Raw genomic sequence first — 19,190 nt, 5'->3', positions numbered from 1 at the left:
TTCACCCATTCATGAGACAGATCACCATGCAAGGTGCTGCCATCAGGAGCACATTCACACACCAATGGTACACCATCAGGAGCAACTTAGGGTTCAGTGTCTTGCTCAAGGACACTTAGGCATGTGGACAGGAGGAGCTGGGGATTGAGACACCAACCTTCTGATTAGTGTGCAACCCACTCTACCGTCTGAGCCACAGCCTCCCTAAAAAAAAAAACAGTCCAAGACGCTCCAAAAGACATCCACCTACTGCCTGAGCCTTTCAATCAGCTCGATGTGATCTATGGTATCAAAAGCAGCGCTATCATCCAGCAGCACCAAAACAGATCATTCACTCGCATCTGAAGACATCATTATGTCAATGGAGACTCTGAGAGGAGCTGTTGAAGTGAAATGCTGCTGACAGAAACCAGATTAGAATTTGTTTAAAATGTTGTGCACGGTCAAGACAGCATTGAACTGTTTGGAAACAAATTTATTGAATTTATTTGTGATAAAAGCAGCATAGATGCACGCCAATGGTTTTTGGGAAGGGATGAATTAAGGTTAGTTTTTTGGAAGAAGCTGAACAACTGCATGTTTAAAATAAGCTGTAACACAACCATACTGCATGCAGGGCGCTATTAATAATGAAGACCAGGCATGGACCAATACCCCCAAGTACACTTTAAAGCATGCATGTTGGTAAACCATCTACAGGGCTTGAGGAAGGTTTCTAGGGCCCACCAGCTCAATGAGGTCTTGCAGGGAAATCGATATGCTGAATATAAATTTACAATCAGCAGGTGTTTATATTGTTTTAGCACAAAGATTCAAAATAATGGTGAGTCTGAGAGCTCAATTGAATTGAATTTATTTTCAATTGAAAATAAAACAAAAAACACTTTAGCTCATTTGCCATCACCACTGACGGTCTTCAATAACTTCATGAGTCATAAACCACAGCAACAACAAGCAATAACAACAAGAAAAACAATGTCCCAGCCGTGTCCAGGTGTGCTCATCACTTTGTAATGGAAACAGCTGGAATGGAAACATCTCCTTTGAAGCTCATTTCCATTGTAGCTTGTTTTATTTGCGGTGTTTCTGTATTTAGTTGTGTTTTCTATATTTGCAGTTAGCCTTCAGCTACAGGCGGAGGATTACCTTTGGACACAGCCAAGCTAGTTGTTCCTCCAACTTTCCAGTCTTTATGCTATGTCAAGCTAAGCGGCTGGTGTCGCTGACTTCATACTTTATACAGATGTGAGAGTGGTATCAGTATTCTCATTCAACTCTTGGCAAGAAAGCAAAAAAAGCATCTTTCCAAAAATGATGAAATGCGCCTGTGTTTTATTATTGCTGATTTTGACCCTGTTTCTTTCATCACTATTAATAAAATACAAAAAATAAGAACTATTGATTCACATTTCTAATATCCTTGTTCATCTCTGCTGGAAATCAGAGTTGACACAGCAAAACCATCAAGTGCTGTCTGCTTCTGTTTCAGTACAGATGTTAAAACAAATATGATTTAATAATTGAAACCCAGATGCAGCCCATACCACTTGAATGAATGTAAACTGGGAGAGCTAACATTGCCATGCTGTCAGAAAACAAAAACATTTTGAAGGTTGAGGTGGGAAGTGGTGGCAACCCATGAACCATTCCCAACTTGGCTCTCAGCAGGATATTCCTTCCCCACTCCTTTGGAGATCTTTAACTCTGCCTCAAAGTTTCCCCAACATATTGTCTCAGCTCTGATGTGAACCTGCCACCAGCTTCAGTCCCATCACAAACCCCATCTGCAACACAGCACAGCTTTGTCCACTCTTCCTCACACCTTGAAACACCATAAAGCCAAAGACACATGCACAGGGGGCAATATGCATCCCCCACCTACCACCCACCCATCCACCACCCAAGAGCTACAGAGGAAAGTGAGAAAGGAAATTCCTGTCAGCAAAGCTCACTGTTTTAGGAAGAGAAGATTTCCTCCACATATAAGAAGACAGATCATCTCCTTGAGTCCTGGCTAATCTTCAGGGATAACAGATGGATGAGCTCTGGACTTCCCACACCTTCTCATCAAGATTTCAGTTCCTCCTGAGCTCAGTATCGACAGCAGACCTGTTTACAAAGCATATGACATATCCTGTAATATTGTATCTTACAGTTTTGTGCAAATGACAAAAAAAAAAAAAAAAAAAAAACTGTATGAGAGGTAGAATAGAAACCAACTTGACTATATTAACAACTTTAAAGTTGCACTAATCAATATTGTAGTGATAATGGATTAAATGATGTGTCCCTTTCAGCTTGATGGAGCTTTTACGATTTTCAGCTCATTGTTTTGGTTTTCTAGCCTGAAACTTGACTCATTTGGTTCACTCTCACGGCTCTCATGAGCTGCCTGCTATTTTACTGCCACGGAAGACGAGCACTTTAAGTGATATGCTTTTTTATAAACCAACTGTTTGCTACCTCCTCATCACCAAACAGTACACTGACGTAAGTTCTCAAATAGCAGGTGAACATAGTAGAGCATGTAGCTTCTGAAGAGTAAGATATTTATCTCAGGAGTTGGTGAAGACCAAAACGGACGGAGGATACGGAGGATAGAACCATTATCATCAAATAAATGCTATCTGATCATTTGTTCAAACATTTAAAAACAACTGTTTATGCATTTCTTTCTGACATCAACCTCTTGAGTTGAATAATGACTATTGCTCTGAAAGGCAAAGGGGGGTTGGGCGTAGTAACTTTGTCACTGAGAACCATTGTTTGCATCTTAACCAGTTATTGTGGTTTCTTTTAAACAAGACTGCAATCTTAACCCAACCTCTGCTAAATACCTTTAGTCAACTAAATTTAACCAAACCCTAACCACTGCACTGGCAGATTAGAAAATGTTTATTTGAAGGTGAATCTTTTTGTGACTTATTTGTGACAATTTTGGAACCCAAACAAACTAAAAAAGACCAAAAAAAAGACTTATTTTGTTGTTTTGGTTGGCGGACTTGTTAATTTAAAGCCACTATGGCCCAAGTGATGATATGAAATTAGTACTCCGGTGTCACAGCAGAGCATGTAATACATACGTCCATCCAGTAGAGAAAAGCAAATCAAAGTCATGTCTTTGGCTCGTGAGACATGAGCCAAAGACATGACTATGATTTGCACGAGAAAGTGTTGCGAGGAAAACAAAACGTTGCGGAAACCATATACTGTATATAAAGGTGGATGTAGTTTCTGGGTCTTAAAAATGGGGTCGTTACGATGCGGAAGTATCTTAAACTTCAAAACAAGCGAGGGCCGCTAGGGGTTGGTCTTCAGAAAGGTTATGTCTCCATGGACTCTCATTCAACTTAATAAATCAATAAATAAATATTTTCCACAAATCATTTTGGTGTCGTTCACTATAAAGTCACTCCTTATTGGTTTTCTGGCAGTCCATCTGAAATTAATCCCATGATTAATTAGATATTAGGCCTCAAAAAGACATGTTTTTGGGGAGGTGTCTATTTTGATTGACAGGCCTGTGGTGCAGCCAGGTTTCCGCTCACCCCCCCAGCTCGTCCAAATATGGTCACTTCTGGCTACAAACCGCTCCGGAATAAAAGGATGGCGACAACCAAAATACAAACTCGAGACCTCATACAGTCATTCACAAACCAATGGGTGACATCACTGTTCGTTGCTGCTTGGTGGGAACCCACACTGCAAAACAAAGCTTGGTTAGGGTTCAGGAAAAAAACCAACCCTGGACTAGAACCTCTCAACCACATCAAAGTCTGTGACTTACACCACCATAAAAAAAAAAAGTACACACAGTGATTACACAAAGATAAAGGATCTAGTCCGAAACAAGACAGACAAATTGCTACACATTTATATTCAGTACACCAGTAAATGCACCACGATTGAAAATATCTTTGAAGGAAAATCAAGGGGAAACATATAGAAGAATCCTGTAAACAGGCTGAACTAACATTATTTTTACCCTGTGCTACATGTACAGACTGAGTGATGAGCTGTAAGCTAAATCCCTACTGAGCCTCAGTGATGGATGCTGGCCTCACAATCTGTTGAGAGATGGCACACTGACAGACAGAATGCAAATTGTAAATATTTTAGAAATGTCATGACTGACTGACACGCCCGGAGAGATAAAACATCAAGATATTGGAGATGGATTTGTGGGTGGGGGCAACCTGGGAAGGAAACATTTACTCTAAAGGGAAGACTTCAGTTTTGATTATTTGAAATGCTACAAAATACAGTAGACATGTCTATTACTCTACAACCAGAGTGCCTCACACCAGAGAGCAAAGAGGGTATTACGCCCACACAGAGTAAGGCTAAAGGCTTGTTGAAATCTAGAAAAATATTTCACAGATCAGGCTTTTTCCAGGGTGTGTTCAAGGACACACATTACTTATCAAGACATCAGATCTCTTATACTTTATTTCACATCCTAAGAGGCTTTCTAATAATTGCTGAAGGAGGTGCCATGAAGTCATAAGTTATTGAGCGCTGGGTTATACATGACTGCAGGCCAAAACAGCCACCGACCTCCCTGCTGTTTGGACACTTCAGATTGATGAGAGGTGGGAAGGGTGCATTTCTATGGCTTGTAGGTGATCTCATTCATGAAGCTCCATAGCTGCTGATTCTTTCACCCTGTTTCACAATGATAAAAATCTTTCATGCCAGATGTCAATATCTTCCATATGGATGCTCTCCATAATGTATACACTCAGTTTCCAAACTGAGACACCAGATATAAAGGCCTGTCAGATACATAAATGGTTTAGAAAATATATAATCCCATTTGTAATTGTTTGCATTCTGTCAAACACCATTAAAAGTCCACGTTGCTCCAATATACTGTCATGTGAAGAGAATGCGAAAGAAAACAAAGCCCATCAATCCATAGACGTTTGTGGCTGATAGCATATCTTGTCTTGATAATAAACACATTTTCTGTCTGTGACCTTTCATGCTGCTTCTCATGACAGATTGTTATGGCTGTTATCACTCTGTTAGCCCATTTATCTTAATGTGCATTACACTGTGAAGGACAAAAAGGTTAACAGTCACAATATATTGCATGGGCTTTGTTTCTGAACAACAGATTGGGCTTGAGGGCGGTCATGTTGGGGGACAGAGAGTAAGCTGAGCTGCAGCTGTGAACTCTTTTTTTTAATGAGACTGTGATGCCCTTTTTTACATGAAGCTGCACCTTCAATGAGAAAAAGTGATGTCGAGTTCAAACTTTATTTTCTTTCTTCTATTATATACAAGTAAATCGGCATTAGCTCATGTTTGTATTAAAGTTACATTTATGCAGACCATTTTTGAATAAAAGCTTCCGGATGATGTGTTTTTCCAACATTACACACAGCCACTGGTTTCCATTCATTTCTGTGAGGTATGAATTTTTTTTTGTTGGAAATGTGATAGAGCATTCAAACCACTGGTAGGGCCCCTTGTTCAATTCACTTTTAGCAGATAATCTTCTGTTGCAAACGGCATGAGACAGAAACAACCTTGGACGATTTAAAAATGATTCCTTGGCCTAAAAAAATCTCAAACGGATGGGGATCGGCTCGTTGACAACCACCTTACAAATGCGAACATGGGCAGCGAGCCAAAAACATATTTGAGCTCGGTCCCCCTCTTTTCCCATGCATTCCAGCTGGTGGTGCAGAGATAAGAAGCAGCTTTGGGTGATTAGCCTCTACCAACAAAAAAGCAGCATCACATTTTAACCTACAAAGATAAAGCACAACAATTCCAAGTTGGCTTACTCCTTCTGTTATCAAGTGATTACACACGATATAAACACAAAAGTTTAGACATGTAAAATATTTCAGAAAGATAAATGCTGCCTTAACAGTCTCTGACAGCAAAGCATTAATTCTACATCTAATTTCCTAAGTTTTCAAACGCTGAGTGACAGTGATGCCAATGACTTTATAAACTTTGTGTTTAAGCTCATTGGGTTCTCAGTATCTGACACTGATCACCAGGGACTGTTAAATTAATTAAATTCTGACTTCAACAATTACAGAGAGGAACTCTTCATTGACAGTCATCTGACATGGTTTTGTATCAGAGAGACAGCTCACTGAGCACATCCCATTAAAAACCCATTCTCACTGTGGGAGTAATGTGTGGTCCTGCACCAGGTCCAGCTGGCTCTGCCAAGAAAACATGAATCTTGCAGAAAACAAACACCAAGTAAAAGAGAGGAAATTATCAATGCTTCAGTTGGTGAAATGTAATTCAGATAAAGACGAGGCAGTAAGAACTGTTTGGTTGGTCTTGTTTTCAAACATGCCAACTATGTGACATAGATCATACAGGGATGGTTACATCGGACACATGAGTTCGCACAGCTGGTCTTTTTGCCTTTTCTGGGCTGCATGCCTCTGCAGTGATGTAAGTGCCAAATGTACAGTATATACTGTGTGTTAGCGGAGTGCCAGAAGTCAGGATTTTTCAAGGACAATTGTGAATATTCACTCAGCCCGAACATTACGCTGCACTTTTAATGTGTCGGCCTCACATACCTGGTTGACAGCGAGGGAAGATGCGCGGCTGGTTGCTTGTCAGCTGAAATGTGTAAACTGCATGAGGACATCCCCAGTAGCTGTTTGTTAAGGTTTGAGGGGTCAGGATACCAAAAAAGTTCAAAACGCTGCTGCTTCCAAGTATATTGCAACAATTTACTTCTGAGATATAATAAAATGTGAAATTAATAGTTCTGAAAAATGTTAATGTGTGTTAATGCACAGTGATGATGATTAATGTCCCTTGTCATGCTTATGGTTTGCAATTAAAGCTGCACAATAACACGCATACTATAAAATGCATACAATGTAACTGCAACGTCCCTGTTCGAATCCAGCCTGGGACCTTCGGTGCATGCCATCCTGTCTGTCTCTGCTCTCACATCTGTGCTGCATCCTATCAAACATGCAGAGGATATATTCCTACTAAATAATGAAACAGGAAAACTGCAAAGTCTACTGTATCCCTCTGTTTCTAAATTGCAGGAGAAATACATTAATCAAGCAAATGAGTGTCTCAAATCATTTGTTTCCACTCCTGCTGACCCTCCTAATGGCTAGATGTGAACAGAAAATTCATACTACATCAGTGTGGCTTTTTTCATGCTGTATTAGTTCAATAATTGCTGCATTATACATTATTATGCAAGAAATACAAAAATATTCAAACTAAAAGTAGCTACAGAGTTACAGAGGCATTTTCAAATGTAGTATTGTGCTATGACAAAGTGAACAGTATAATGGCCCAAGTCAGTAGGACTCCAGTCATCTATATAGCAGATCTTTCACCCATTTAAATGTCTCCGCATATATGCATTTACATGATCCATTTGAGGAGCTCAATTCTTGGGTCGTGCTGGTGGGTCTCGTCACATTTAGGCAGCACAGAAACCGGATTTCTTAGCCGATATATGGAGGACACCTGCTGACTAGATAAATCATACGCACACAGAGGGTAAGAAGTCTGAATGCCATAAAACACTCTAAGCCAATTAAAAATGTAACGCTTCTCTGACAAGCAGACAGATGCAAGGCAGACAGTAATTAAAGGTAAGCACAGAGGCGAAGGCTCCTCTCTCCGTGGGTACGACATGGGGCACATTAAAGCCGGTGTGAAAAGCAGAGCAGTGTTTCTCACTGCACGCAAATTTCCTGTTTTCTTTATCACGTTCACACTTCTCCTACTTCCCTTTTTCATGGACGGCGATGACGACTTTACCGTCAGTGTTTTCCATGCTCCTCTGTAGTTTTGTCTCTGATCAGTCACATGACAGGAACAGGAAAAGAGGAACCTTGTGGAAACAAATAAAGCTTTTCTCGGAGTCTCAGTTTGGCAGAAAGGATGCGACGGGGAACTCATTGAAAAATAAAGAAACATGTTTTTCCAGATTTAGTAATTATGATAATGCATGGTGCTATTGCTGTGTGGTTAAATACCGTATAAATGAGTAAAGTGCCTACAAACCACTTGAATTCTTATACAGCTGCGACTTCCCTTAAACTCACACGGTTAAAGTAAAAATCACACTTGAATGAAATAGCAAATGTGATAACTGGATTTTCTGGAGGGGGGGGAGGGTTAAGGTTAATGAACGTTTAAGTGACAGCAGTGCTACACAGTTACTTCAGTGACACAGTATCTGGCATAGGGCCAAAGCTGGAGCACTCTGAAATAGCCATGTGTATCTGGCGAGGGACAGGAGGCCAGCAGGCCACGGAGCAGACCTGCTCTTTGGATGTGGAGTCAGCAAGCCTCAGGCTACAGCTTCTCTCTCTCTCCATCTCTCTCACTCTCTGAAAGAAATAAAGTCCACTTCCTCTGTCATCTGGACACAAGGCCAGGCCAAAGCCAGGCGACGGACTGACTGGCAGTCCGGCTTTGATTTCATTGTTACTACGGAGGAGAACGACATCCACTATGTCCCTGTCCTCTCCACTATTGGGGGAGACCGGCACTTCCAACATCCTGCTAGAGGAGGGGGGCACAATTTAGGATGCGGCGACGAGCCATCTGGGCCAGCTTCCTATGTTTAAAACTGCTGTCCCTGACAAAATCTTCCTGTACCTGCCTCACAGGCACACAGGACAGCTCAAGCTCTTCCTTTGTGGCAAGTTGTGTTTTTGCTCATCATGATTTTTATCGCTGAGAAATTGCTTCCGCCACTGAGTACATTCTGGTACATGCTCTGCCCTGGCTCCTGGCAATTACATTTCTGTTGGGAAAAATCTAAAATATATTTTTACAACCAAGCTGTAAAAAAAAAAAAAATTACAACCAAGTGCCAAAGATTAGCACAATCCATGTCTGCTGTGATGACTTGCATACTCCTAGAACTTGTGGTGCGGCTGTTTAAAGGCCAAACTTTGAGGAGCCCGATTACTGCGCTTGTTACTTAATTCTTGGAGATTCAGGCCATAAACAAGTCTCTGCTGCTCTGTCTGATCTTCCAGTGACCTAAATCACTGCGGCAGCTTAAGATGCCGTAGAAAACAAGGGCAAAGTAGGGAGTACCAGGTCAACAATTATGGTGCTGAATGCCTTAAGGGAGGGAAGCTGGCAATTTCCTCAGGCTTTGCCAATGGACTCTTTCCCATGAACCTCGAGTGACCTCCGCAGTATAGCAAGAGGTATGAGTGACCACTGATGTACAACACAGACTCAACCCTATACGCACACAGTTGCCGGAGACTGAGCAGCAATTTAAAAGTAATAGCGACGGTGGTTCTAGTTAAACTGATTATTGGTCTAAATGATGCTTGTTTGGCACTTTGGTGTTGTAATAACTGTGTTAAAGCCACCGTGTCCCAGGATCTAGTTTCTGCTTCCAAAACATGTGCCGACTTATCAGACAATAAATGCCACAAAGCAATGTCGTCCCTGTTGTCTGACAACACTGCTTACAATAAATGTCTTTTCATCTGCGATTATGGGAGCGGAATCTCATGCAATTAGTTTTGCATTAGCAAGAGAATTCATAAAAGGCAACAAATATGCAGCTGTGAATTCAAAACCCCTTTGGACTCTCTAATTTGTTGGTCAACCTGTCTCCCTGTCAGATGAAATGTAACTCAGACTGGCTTGCCAACATTTAAGCTGGACATAAAAAAAAAATGTTTTCCAAATCATATAATTTATTTCACCTGCCAGGTAAAAGCACTTTTATGTGTGATTGTGCACCTCTTCATGGGTGGTTTTATACTCTCAGAGTCATAGTTCAAGTACTCAGCGAGCAAAGCATCACTTGAACACTGTCTTGGTGCTGACTACAATATGAAACTCAGGGATGTGATTGAAAGGACAGAGAGAGAGAGAGAGATAGGAAGAAAATCAATATGTTAAACCTCCTCTGCATGGCAATTATTCCAAGTGTGGGAGAATGTTTTAAGAATGCAAAGGAGACAGAGAAAAACAGGAGCCTGCTGATGTGAACATTTCATTTGCACAGTAGGGACACTAAAAATGACCATGAAAAGGTGGCTCTGAAAGGACTTTGTCACTCTCTTTCTACAACTCATAATTTAACAGGCAAGTGAGACTCTAACAGTGAAAAACAGCAGTTATATTGATTCTGAAGATGCTGGGAGGTTACGTGCCACAATAAGGGGCAATAATTGTACAAACACTTAATTGTCTTGTGTTGTGGCAGCTCAAGCAGAAAGCTCTGGCATCGTGACAACCCCAAAGCAGCCATTACGCTTCATCAGATGGTTTAACAGCTTTGAAATTGGGGGCCGGTTGTGTCAGACAACTTCAGTAATCCGGCATTCACACCCACTTAATACTGTAATTGTGCCTGCTGCTCATGGATGAGGAAAAAGAGACAGAATTTAAACTTTCTTCAAACTATTTCTGTTACTCCTCAGGGGAGCAACCAAGAGTAACACCTTTATCTCTGTATTTAAATAATTACAGCATCTATCGCCTCTCTACAAGGGCCAGCTAACAGATGTGAAGTCTGATTTCCAACGTGGTCATTTGAGTGTTATTTCATGTTAGTATACTGATTCTGGATCTCAAAGATGCAGCAACTAATTTTGAGTATTGTGTGCAAGCAAATTATAAATGTTCATTGTTCCCACTGTCGCTATGCGCCATCTTGACAACTGAGCTTGTAGCTGTACGCAAGATTATTTTCTGTGTTTTTAGATACCGAACTGTGATAATTATGTTGATTCTGTGTGTATTATTTTCATAGTGATAAAACATCTGCCCTCTTGTATGAATGTTGTATCATGACAGTAGAAGAGATATTAATGACGTTAAAATCAAACTGCAGAAAAACGAACAAAAAAATTGTCTAACTATCAACCAAACTGCAACAGCAAGTCTTCACAAAGTCTGCAGGCAGCAACATTTTAGAGGACTGTTTGGTATTCTCTGGTGTAAAGGCTGACGGTTTACAGGAAGAGGTAGGGGCAGCGAGTATGAGAACTGGTATCAGCATCAGCCAAGTCGAGTCGAGCGTACAAGGTTGAATGAGTTTGTAGAACTGAACAGTCTCAGCAGTGAGTACATACACCTACTTACCGTAGGTGAGGTCACCAAGCAACTTAAATTGACACACATTACCTAAAACAGTTTGTAAAACTAAGATGACAAAAGCTTTTCTTATGTTGTTTTATTTTGTTAACCCAAAATTGTTGGTGAGATATTTTCATCAAAACATAAAATGTGAACTTCAGGGTAGTGCCACTGAGGAGTTGGATAATCACTAAAGTTCTTTGGATTCATCCTCTCTGCTTCATGAGTATTTTGGCATTTCATGGTGTAGCTGTCAAGACTTTTAACTTAAGTCAGAAAGGTACAGGAAAAGTCCCAGGACTACCAGAAGAGTCGTGTCTATACAAACTGTAATGACTGTCAAGTGGTGGATCAACCAATTGTCACACAGCCATGCAACTGGCAGGGCTAAAAACTGGGCATAGAAAACGTGGAGGGGTCAGAAATATGAAAACAAAAATGCCACAGATGGTTTTCATCAACTATCTACCACTGACTTCAACACATATTTGGCCTGTGCTGCAGATTCCTGGTGTTGAAAGAGCTTATCTCTCAGCTCCAGTCATACTTGGGGTGTCGGTGCTTTAGCATGATGAGAAAGTGAGTGACCAGACGTCCAAATGCCCAATGGGGCCTCGCCGCCCCATGCCGGTGATGAGTGAGCCACCGGACTCCCTATTTATTTGGACTTTACTGCAGAAACCTTCCCACACGGAGCAGCAGCAGCGGCGGCATTCCTCTCTCATCCAAGCTGCTCTCCAGCTGATAGAACAAGATATTCAAGGACAGACACGGCGGGTCCGCTCCTCAGAGTCCTGAGGTTGTATCCCGAGATCAGCACTGAGAATAGGGGGGCTATTGTTGGCTAAAACAACTCAACCTCTACAAGTGGACAACTAGAATAATACCCTGAGTGGAGAGTCAGATTTCTGGGATGATCTGATCAAGCAGAGGTATGCGTACAGAAAACATTGCTAAAAGAAATATCAACACCAAGTACCCAAGACCCAGAGGAAGCCAAAGATCATTTGGCTCTGGAGCTCAGCTTAAAAAAAGGATTCACTGCTTTCATATGCAGCTTTTTTTTTACTGCAGGGTTTCAACAGCTAATTATGCAGCAACAAAAACAAGGAAATTATGAGGAGCTGAATCAATCAGTGACTCACAATTCATGTCAATAGTATCCTACACCGGCAAAGTTGCGTCATGATCTCTTTCTTAAATAAGACAGCATTTCTGTAGTTGTGTGATAAATGTTTTGGACCCACCGTAATTCAAACCAGAGACAGAGCGTGACAGGAAGATGGTAAAAAATGGCTCGGGGTGAAATCTTCAAGCTTTATAAATGCAGCTGCTGCGTAAATTATATCCTCTCCCCGCTTAAAATGACAATGACTTCTGGGCTGACAGGTCTACAATCCACTCTCCCTCTTTCTCCCCTTCTTATCATAATAATGCCAAGCCAGTGCTGTCATCATGTTTGCATCAGGTTCAGAAGTGTCTTTTTAATGTCACACATTTGTATTAAGCTGAAAGAAATTTGGGGTGGGGGGAGCTGGGGGCGAAGAGGGTTAAGAAAACTCTTTAGACCAAAGACAAAGGGCATTTTAGATCGTATTTAGCCGTCTAAAACAAGACTTGTGACCTAAATTATTCATTGAGAGATCTCAAAAGTCAGACAATCGTAGACAAGAGGTAAATTGCTCTGCTCAAAGTCCGTCCTCACCGTCTTGGAGTTGTGTCATGCTCTGAATTCATGAGGGAAAGAAGACAAGAAACATTTTGCATGAATTGCACAACTGAGGTATGTCAATAACATATTTAACCCTCAGTAAGACATTATTATATATATATATATATATATATATAAAACATCCAACCATAACTCAAATTTCACATTCATTTCAGTCTGAATGCTTTTCAAAAAGTAGCAATACTGAGCCAGAACATGTCATCTTCCTCTCCCCTCTCTATGTGGCACTCAGACCCTTCCTGCTGTGAGGCTGCACTTAAAAAATGGGAGCCTCTGATATGAAGCGTTCTGCCTCAAAGATCATTCTGAGATACTCTGTCTCTCTTTTAGGGTTCCAGCATCAGTTTGAGAAAGATGGAGGCTGCATATGGTTGAATCTACACCCTGCAAATAAGTCTGTTGACAAATAACGCTGCACATATGCTAATAAGCACTTTACTTTTGTGTGATGACAGGAATGTCTGACGTAGCTTTACAACTCCAAGGTACAAGTTGTGGCTTAATGACAGTTTTCTCTTTGTTTTGGGTTCCGCAAAAGTTTGGATAGAGCCGCTAAAGAACATGTGACCAGGTTAAAAACACATTGTCACACATCATAAAATCTATCATCACTATGAGTCATCATTTTTACTGTAACTGAGGGCTGTAATTCCCCTGTTTATCTGAATGGAAGTGACCCACCCAGCACAGCTCAGTGTTATCTATAAAAAGAGCCATCCGTCCTCCCCAGAGTTATGATTTGGGCAGCCATATGGCGACTGCCCCCTCACAAAAGTATTCCCTGATCTTTATGAACAGCTGTTTGACAGCAATCAGTGATGAGCTCCAACATACACATTCACTCATTGTGTAAATCTGCAGGGGGAAAAAATTCAGCCATACTATATGGCAGCAAAGTCGGTCAGAGGGGCATCAAGTATCTGATTTCAATTGTGCAAACAAAAGTCCATCAAGTAGCCTACTTATTTCATGGATTTTCTGGACATACAAGTGACAACAAAGTCCACACAAAGGCACATCAGACTGCTTTCTTTGAGTTACAAAAAATAAGGTTCCTTGAAAAGACCACTTAGGGAGATAGGAAGAGACCCCCACCCCCACATGGCAGCCCAGTCTAGATCAGTGAGGTTTCTCCTCCCAATGTGACCTACATCCATAACTGATGGAAAGTCACTCTAACTCAATACAGCACAACCTGCTAGTATTTCTCCCCATGAGTTGTATAGCATCATCAATTAACAGCTGCCTCGTTATCAAGCACAACAACAGCATGCCTCCCTCTAGTGCCTATCTGCATGTGGACTTTGAGACTGCCACTAGGCTCCTTATTAACTCGGTCCCATACTGAGAGCCAAACAGGCAAACTTTCAGTTATTTATGAGAGATGAATGGAGGATATACATTAATATGCACTGCAGGAAGGATCAGAAGGAATTCAAAGGAACATGTAAAATACTTGAAGCGTCTGACTGAATATGACGCATAAGATTTAAAGTAGGAATTTGGTTTATCATTTAAAATAAATAATTGCGCAGACAGTATCTTCCTGGCTTCGTTTTAACAAAGAAACAATCTTTAACCATTTCAGAATAAAAGCTCAGATCAGTGTAAACAGCCAGCTCGACCTTTCCCGTGATGAAAAGTTGTGCGCTCAAAACTTTCAAACTCACTGAAGTCTCCTCACCTGAAGCATACACTATTCCAATCCAAGTCCGACAGAAAAGCGTATAATCTGTCTTCATCTCCAGATCTCCGGTCCAGAAAGTTCAGAAGCCTGAGGATTTTTCTTTAAAAATAAGAAAAAATAAGAGGACTCAACAACAGGGGCTCGTTGGTTTTTACGCCGGTGGAGACGCTGGGAAGGTGATTTGAATGAAAGGTCCGTGAATGGTGCGGTAAAAAAAAAACTCAGGTGAGCCTCGACCGAGCGATGCCTGTCTGTAGGCTACTATGCACAGAGAGGTCAGGGTAAAAAAACAAAACGTGTTTTTTTTTTTTTTCGTTTTGTCAAAAGGATGCATCAGGCACTGAATGGGATTTACAATGATTTCCCTTTCCTTTGCTCGTGACTGGAGCGCAAGCACAGCCACCCACCCAGTTCATAAAACAAGCTGAATTGAAGGGGTGTGAGTGAGTGTTGGTGGGTGGGGGTGTGTGTAGGGAGGGGGTAGGGGTTCTCCTAAAAATCCATGACTAATTTCCCCCCTGCAAGACTCCATTCGTTTTATATGTTACAGACTTGCAGTAATAATACATTGTGGGGCTGATTAAGGAAAGGGCAGCGTGAAGACTGCAGATGCTCTTCTGTAGCTGTGGATTTCCTTTTTCTTTTTTTTCTTTTTTTTACAAATCTGTTTGATATAGATTCTCATTTTTGGGATGTTTTTTTCAGAAGCCTCTAAAGACATCCTGACACCTAAGTAGCTCAGCGGGTAATCCTAATACCATCAGAGATTCTCACAAAGCCACCACAGCAATACGACAGTGTCGCCACAGGTAGTGAACGAGATGGAGCAAAGACACAGCCTCTGGGGGAACATTAGGAGAATCTCACATGATGTTCTCTCCTTTTGCTCAACCAGTTTTAATCTACAAAATCATATACCTACACTATAATTCAAAGGTCCTCCTGACACCAAAATGTCAGTGCAGTTTTATCTGTTGGGGTCAAATATCCGCCTGTAATTTGATGTAAAGAAAAGATATCTTTTGGTCTTGCAAACACAAATTATTCCTCATGTTAAACAATCACAACCTGAGCTAAGTTTTGGGAGTGCCTTTCTATGAAGAGTCTGTAATTATTCATGCAAAGGGTCAGATGTAGTGATGGCTTCAATGAAACTGAGTTCTTCCAGCCTTGTCCAAACCCTGTTAACCCCCTCCACCCACACATCCATCCTCCTCAGGGACTCCTTGGAGTGTGAATGAAAACCATGTACTAGGAGGACGACATGCCCTTAGCGAGCTGCGAGCAGCCCTGTTTTATTTTGCAGGGAGAGGATTTTGGAAAATTGAACACCCGTGTACCATACAGGCTCAGACAAGTTAAAGAGGGTACGACAGAGGTGTGCACTTGTGGGAGTTTGAGCACCCACACAGATGGAGTTTCAGGTGCAGTGGTGTGCTTCGAGGGTCGGTCAAACCTCTTACGGAGCCACAGAAAAACCAGCATGCCCATTCAAGCCGGTGTAATCAATCCCAGACAGCTTTACTTTCCAGCACCAGGGGCATGCTCTTAAATCAATATGCTGTATCTGCACTTGGAAATCCATTACAACAATAATACTGCTATCGTCCAGACTCCTTTCTAAGGTGCCTTCAGAGCTGCTGAACATCAGTTCACCCATCAAACAGCAGCTGTCGATAAGACGGATGAGAGAAAATATTTTTCCTTGACATGCACATGTTGTTATTCTCCGTTGTTTCTGAGCTATGAAGAACCTACCATCAAGAGTGTGTGAAATAACAGAGAGTCAAAGGATGCATGTTATTGTGGGCATGTGTTTCTCCCCAGATCCCTCACGGCAGGCCACCTCGCTGACCCTAAAACACAATGTTGTGATTGAATGGTTGTAATTAAAATGTTCCCCTGGTTGCAACCCGGCAGCGCCCTCAGCTTCAGAGGAAAATAAACACTCTAAATCGTGTTGATAGGCTAGCAAAGCTTTGTCCAGGGAGTTACCAAATCTCATTATGAATATAGCAGATCATGTCATAATTGCACAAAAACACTTGAATGGCCAATTTAATAAGAAACTGCACACATGAGCCACTCGGTGATAACAAACATTAGCTCTAATGCGGGATAGCACGACGGCCTATGCTGTGTCAGATGAAAAGGTTTGAGTTTATAATCCTGCTGGCTCCTGAGAGACAACTGAGGACTCAAGGACCTGGCCTTGAAGTGCTAGCACTTCATCCGGCCCATCCTCAGGTCAGGAAACAGACTACAGCTCCACAATTACTATCATAGGAAGGATGTGGAGCAAGCATGCAAACTCGCTCCCTCTCAGTTCATGCCCATGGGCCTGTGCGCTGAACTGCACTTTGGTAACTTTGAAGTATCTGTCACTGTTCGAAAGAGTCTTTGGTTCTGTTTTGATCGTAGCAGTCAAAATGTCTCATCAGTTGTGTGTCATGTCATTGTTCAGTAGTTATGAAAGCTTCCCCAACTATAGGAGCAACACTCTTACATATAAATTATTTACCAGCTAATTAGCCGTGACTTGTATCTCTGGGTGGATTGCGACTGGACTACATCTTTGATGATGAAACAACTGGGACCTGACATTTGACTTCTTTCCTTTAACTCAAACTTTTCACATTCAAATTATTCTTAACATGTTTGAATTGATTATTTGGCCGCTTGGGAGCAGCACAACATTAACGCCATACAGAGTAAATGTCTATGTAAAATGGCTGCCTATATACACATCCAACAGACATTTACAGTACAATGGGAGTTATATGTCTGCACACCACACATAGTTGCAATATTCATTCACCAACTCCAGATGAATATTTGGCTTTTTGTTTATGAGCTGGTTTTGAACTTTGTCTGCTGTTTGGGGCGGGGTTTTCTTGTGCTCATTTAAATTCTTCCCACAACATTTTAATTATTTTTTTTAAATCTGGGCTGTGATTTGGCCATTCCATATCCTTCCACTTCTTTTTGAGGCAATCCTTGGTGGATTTGTAGTTGTACTTAGGATCACTATCTTGTTGAGAGGTCCACTCCCAGTTCGGCATCAGCAGGTGGCCTCAAACAATCTTAAAGTACTCTCTGATATGATGCAGAGTTTATAGTTGAATCTATGACTGCATGCTGCCAGTCCCTGAGGCAGCAAAGCACACATACCACGATATTACCACATAATGCTTCACAGCTAGTCTGAGGTTCCTCTCTGGAAAAGCTGCCTTTGGCCTACATCAAACATGGTACTGTGGCACAACAATTTGTCTGTCAAGAGCATACTATTCCAAATAAAACTTTTTGCTGATATATTCACTGGCTAACTGTAATGTTTCTCTGACGTTCTTTTTGGACTGCAAAAGCCTTTTTTCTTCGCACACCCCATGCAGGTCAGATTTGTGCAATCTCTTCCTGACTGTAGAGACTCTGACATTAACAGTTGTGAGAGTTACCTGCAGATCCTATAATGAAATTTTTGGGTTCTTGGACACATCTTTTTGCATCATACAGCTTTTGGCCTGAATTTGCTTGAACAAACAGTCTTGGACAAACTTGCGAATGTTTAAAATTTGCACCACTTATAGATTACTTCCTTACAGAGGAATGATCTCAAATAATTTGGAGATGTCTTTAAATCTCTTGCTAGACTCATAGGCATTGACAACCTTTTTTTTTTTTGTGGACCTTAAAGATTTATTTCGATCCGAACATGAAGACACCACACACTTCAATAGCAAAGATAACACCAGACCGTCAACGTCAGAAGTTTAACTAAAATAAGCACTGGTCACTCCCTCTGTGGGTTCTAATCTAGATAATGATTTTATGAATTTTAATTAATCATAGCAGTATACTTACTTTTTCTATGTGACTGATGTGGTTTTAACTTATTTGACATGTCATGTTTTGGGGTTTCGGTCTGCTCATTCATTCAGTCTTGTTGTTGTTCATGCTGTTGTTTCAGACCCTTTATTTAGCTGTAGTTTCAGACCGTGCCACTCCCACCTGCCTGACCTACCAGCCAATAGAACCACCTGATCTACCCCTCCTCCCGACTGACCTGCTCAGCTGTTTCCCGTCCTCTGATCAGTCTCCTAGTATATATACCGGTTCATTTCCACTTACCTTCAAACTGTCTAAATGCATTTCAGTGTTCAGGTCCTCTTTCTGGACTCTGCGACATTGTTCTTTTCTGCCTGACTAGATTTTTGTCTCACTGCTTTTTGTCTGAGCTGTGCTCTTGGGTCTGTTTTTGTGACTTGTCGTATCATCTTTATCGATAGGCAGTTTCAAGAAGTATCAAGTGTTTGCTCATCCAAATAAGGTGAAAAAGAAGTTTTTTTTAAGACGTTAAGTTGTCCATTAAAAAAAGATCAATTAGGTATGTGAAGATGGTCTGGAGGGCTGAGGGGAACAGCAGAGTTGGATGATAATTTTCTGAGTTTATCAAATAAACAACTCTACATATCAATGAGTCTTTCCCCCCCATTATCAAAAAAAAAAAAAAAAAAAAGATAGAGATTAATGCTGCTTTAAGACCTAAAATCATCACTTGAAAGATGCTAAAAAGCTTCCTAGAGAAAAGAGGAACTACACAGACACAAGATGAGATATTTTGAGTTTATCAGTGACCTACCTAATAGAACATTCCTCCTGCTGTCTTTTAAAATCTTGCAGTGCATA

General features: G+C 41.2%; 1 protein-coding gene across 2 annotated transcripts in view; it reads right to left on the bottom strand.

Annotated features, from left to right (window-relative positions):
- Positions 1 to 14,860, bottom strand: part of flt4 (fms related receptor tyrosine kinase 4) — a 43,159-nt gene extending 28,299 nt beyond the window's left edge. For both annotated transcript variants that reach the window (XM_069696961.1, XM_069696962.1), the window contains exon 1: positions 14,499 to 14,860. In XM_069696961.1, coding sequence (XP_069553062.1) covers positions 14,499 to 14,556 — 58 coding nt within the window. In that variant the 5' untranslated portion in view covers positions 14,557 to 14,860. The remainder of the gene's footprint in view (positions 1 to 14,498) is intronic.
- Between the last annotated feature and the right edge of the window lie 4,330 nt (positions 14,861 to 19,190).

Source organism: Brachyistius frenatus, unplaced genomic scaffold (genome assembly GCF_029030835.1).
Source record: "Brachyistius frenatus isolate BFR_SWC_R1_liver_20210118 unplaced genomic scaffold, ASM2903083v1 Contig_22, whole genome shotgun sequence".
NCBI classification, from domain to species: Eukaryota; Metazoa; Chordata; class Actinopteri; family Embiotocidae; genus Brachyistius; species Brachyistius frenatus.
Note: the sequence above shows the minus strand (reverse complement) of the source record. Positions and strands in the feature narration are given on the sequence as shown.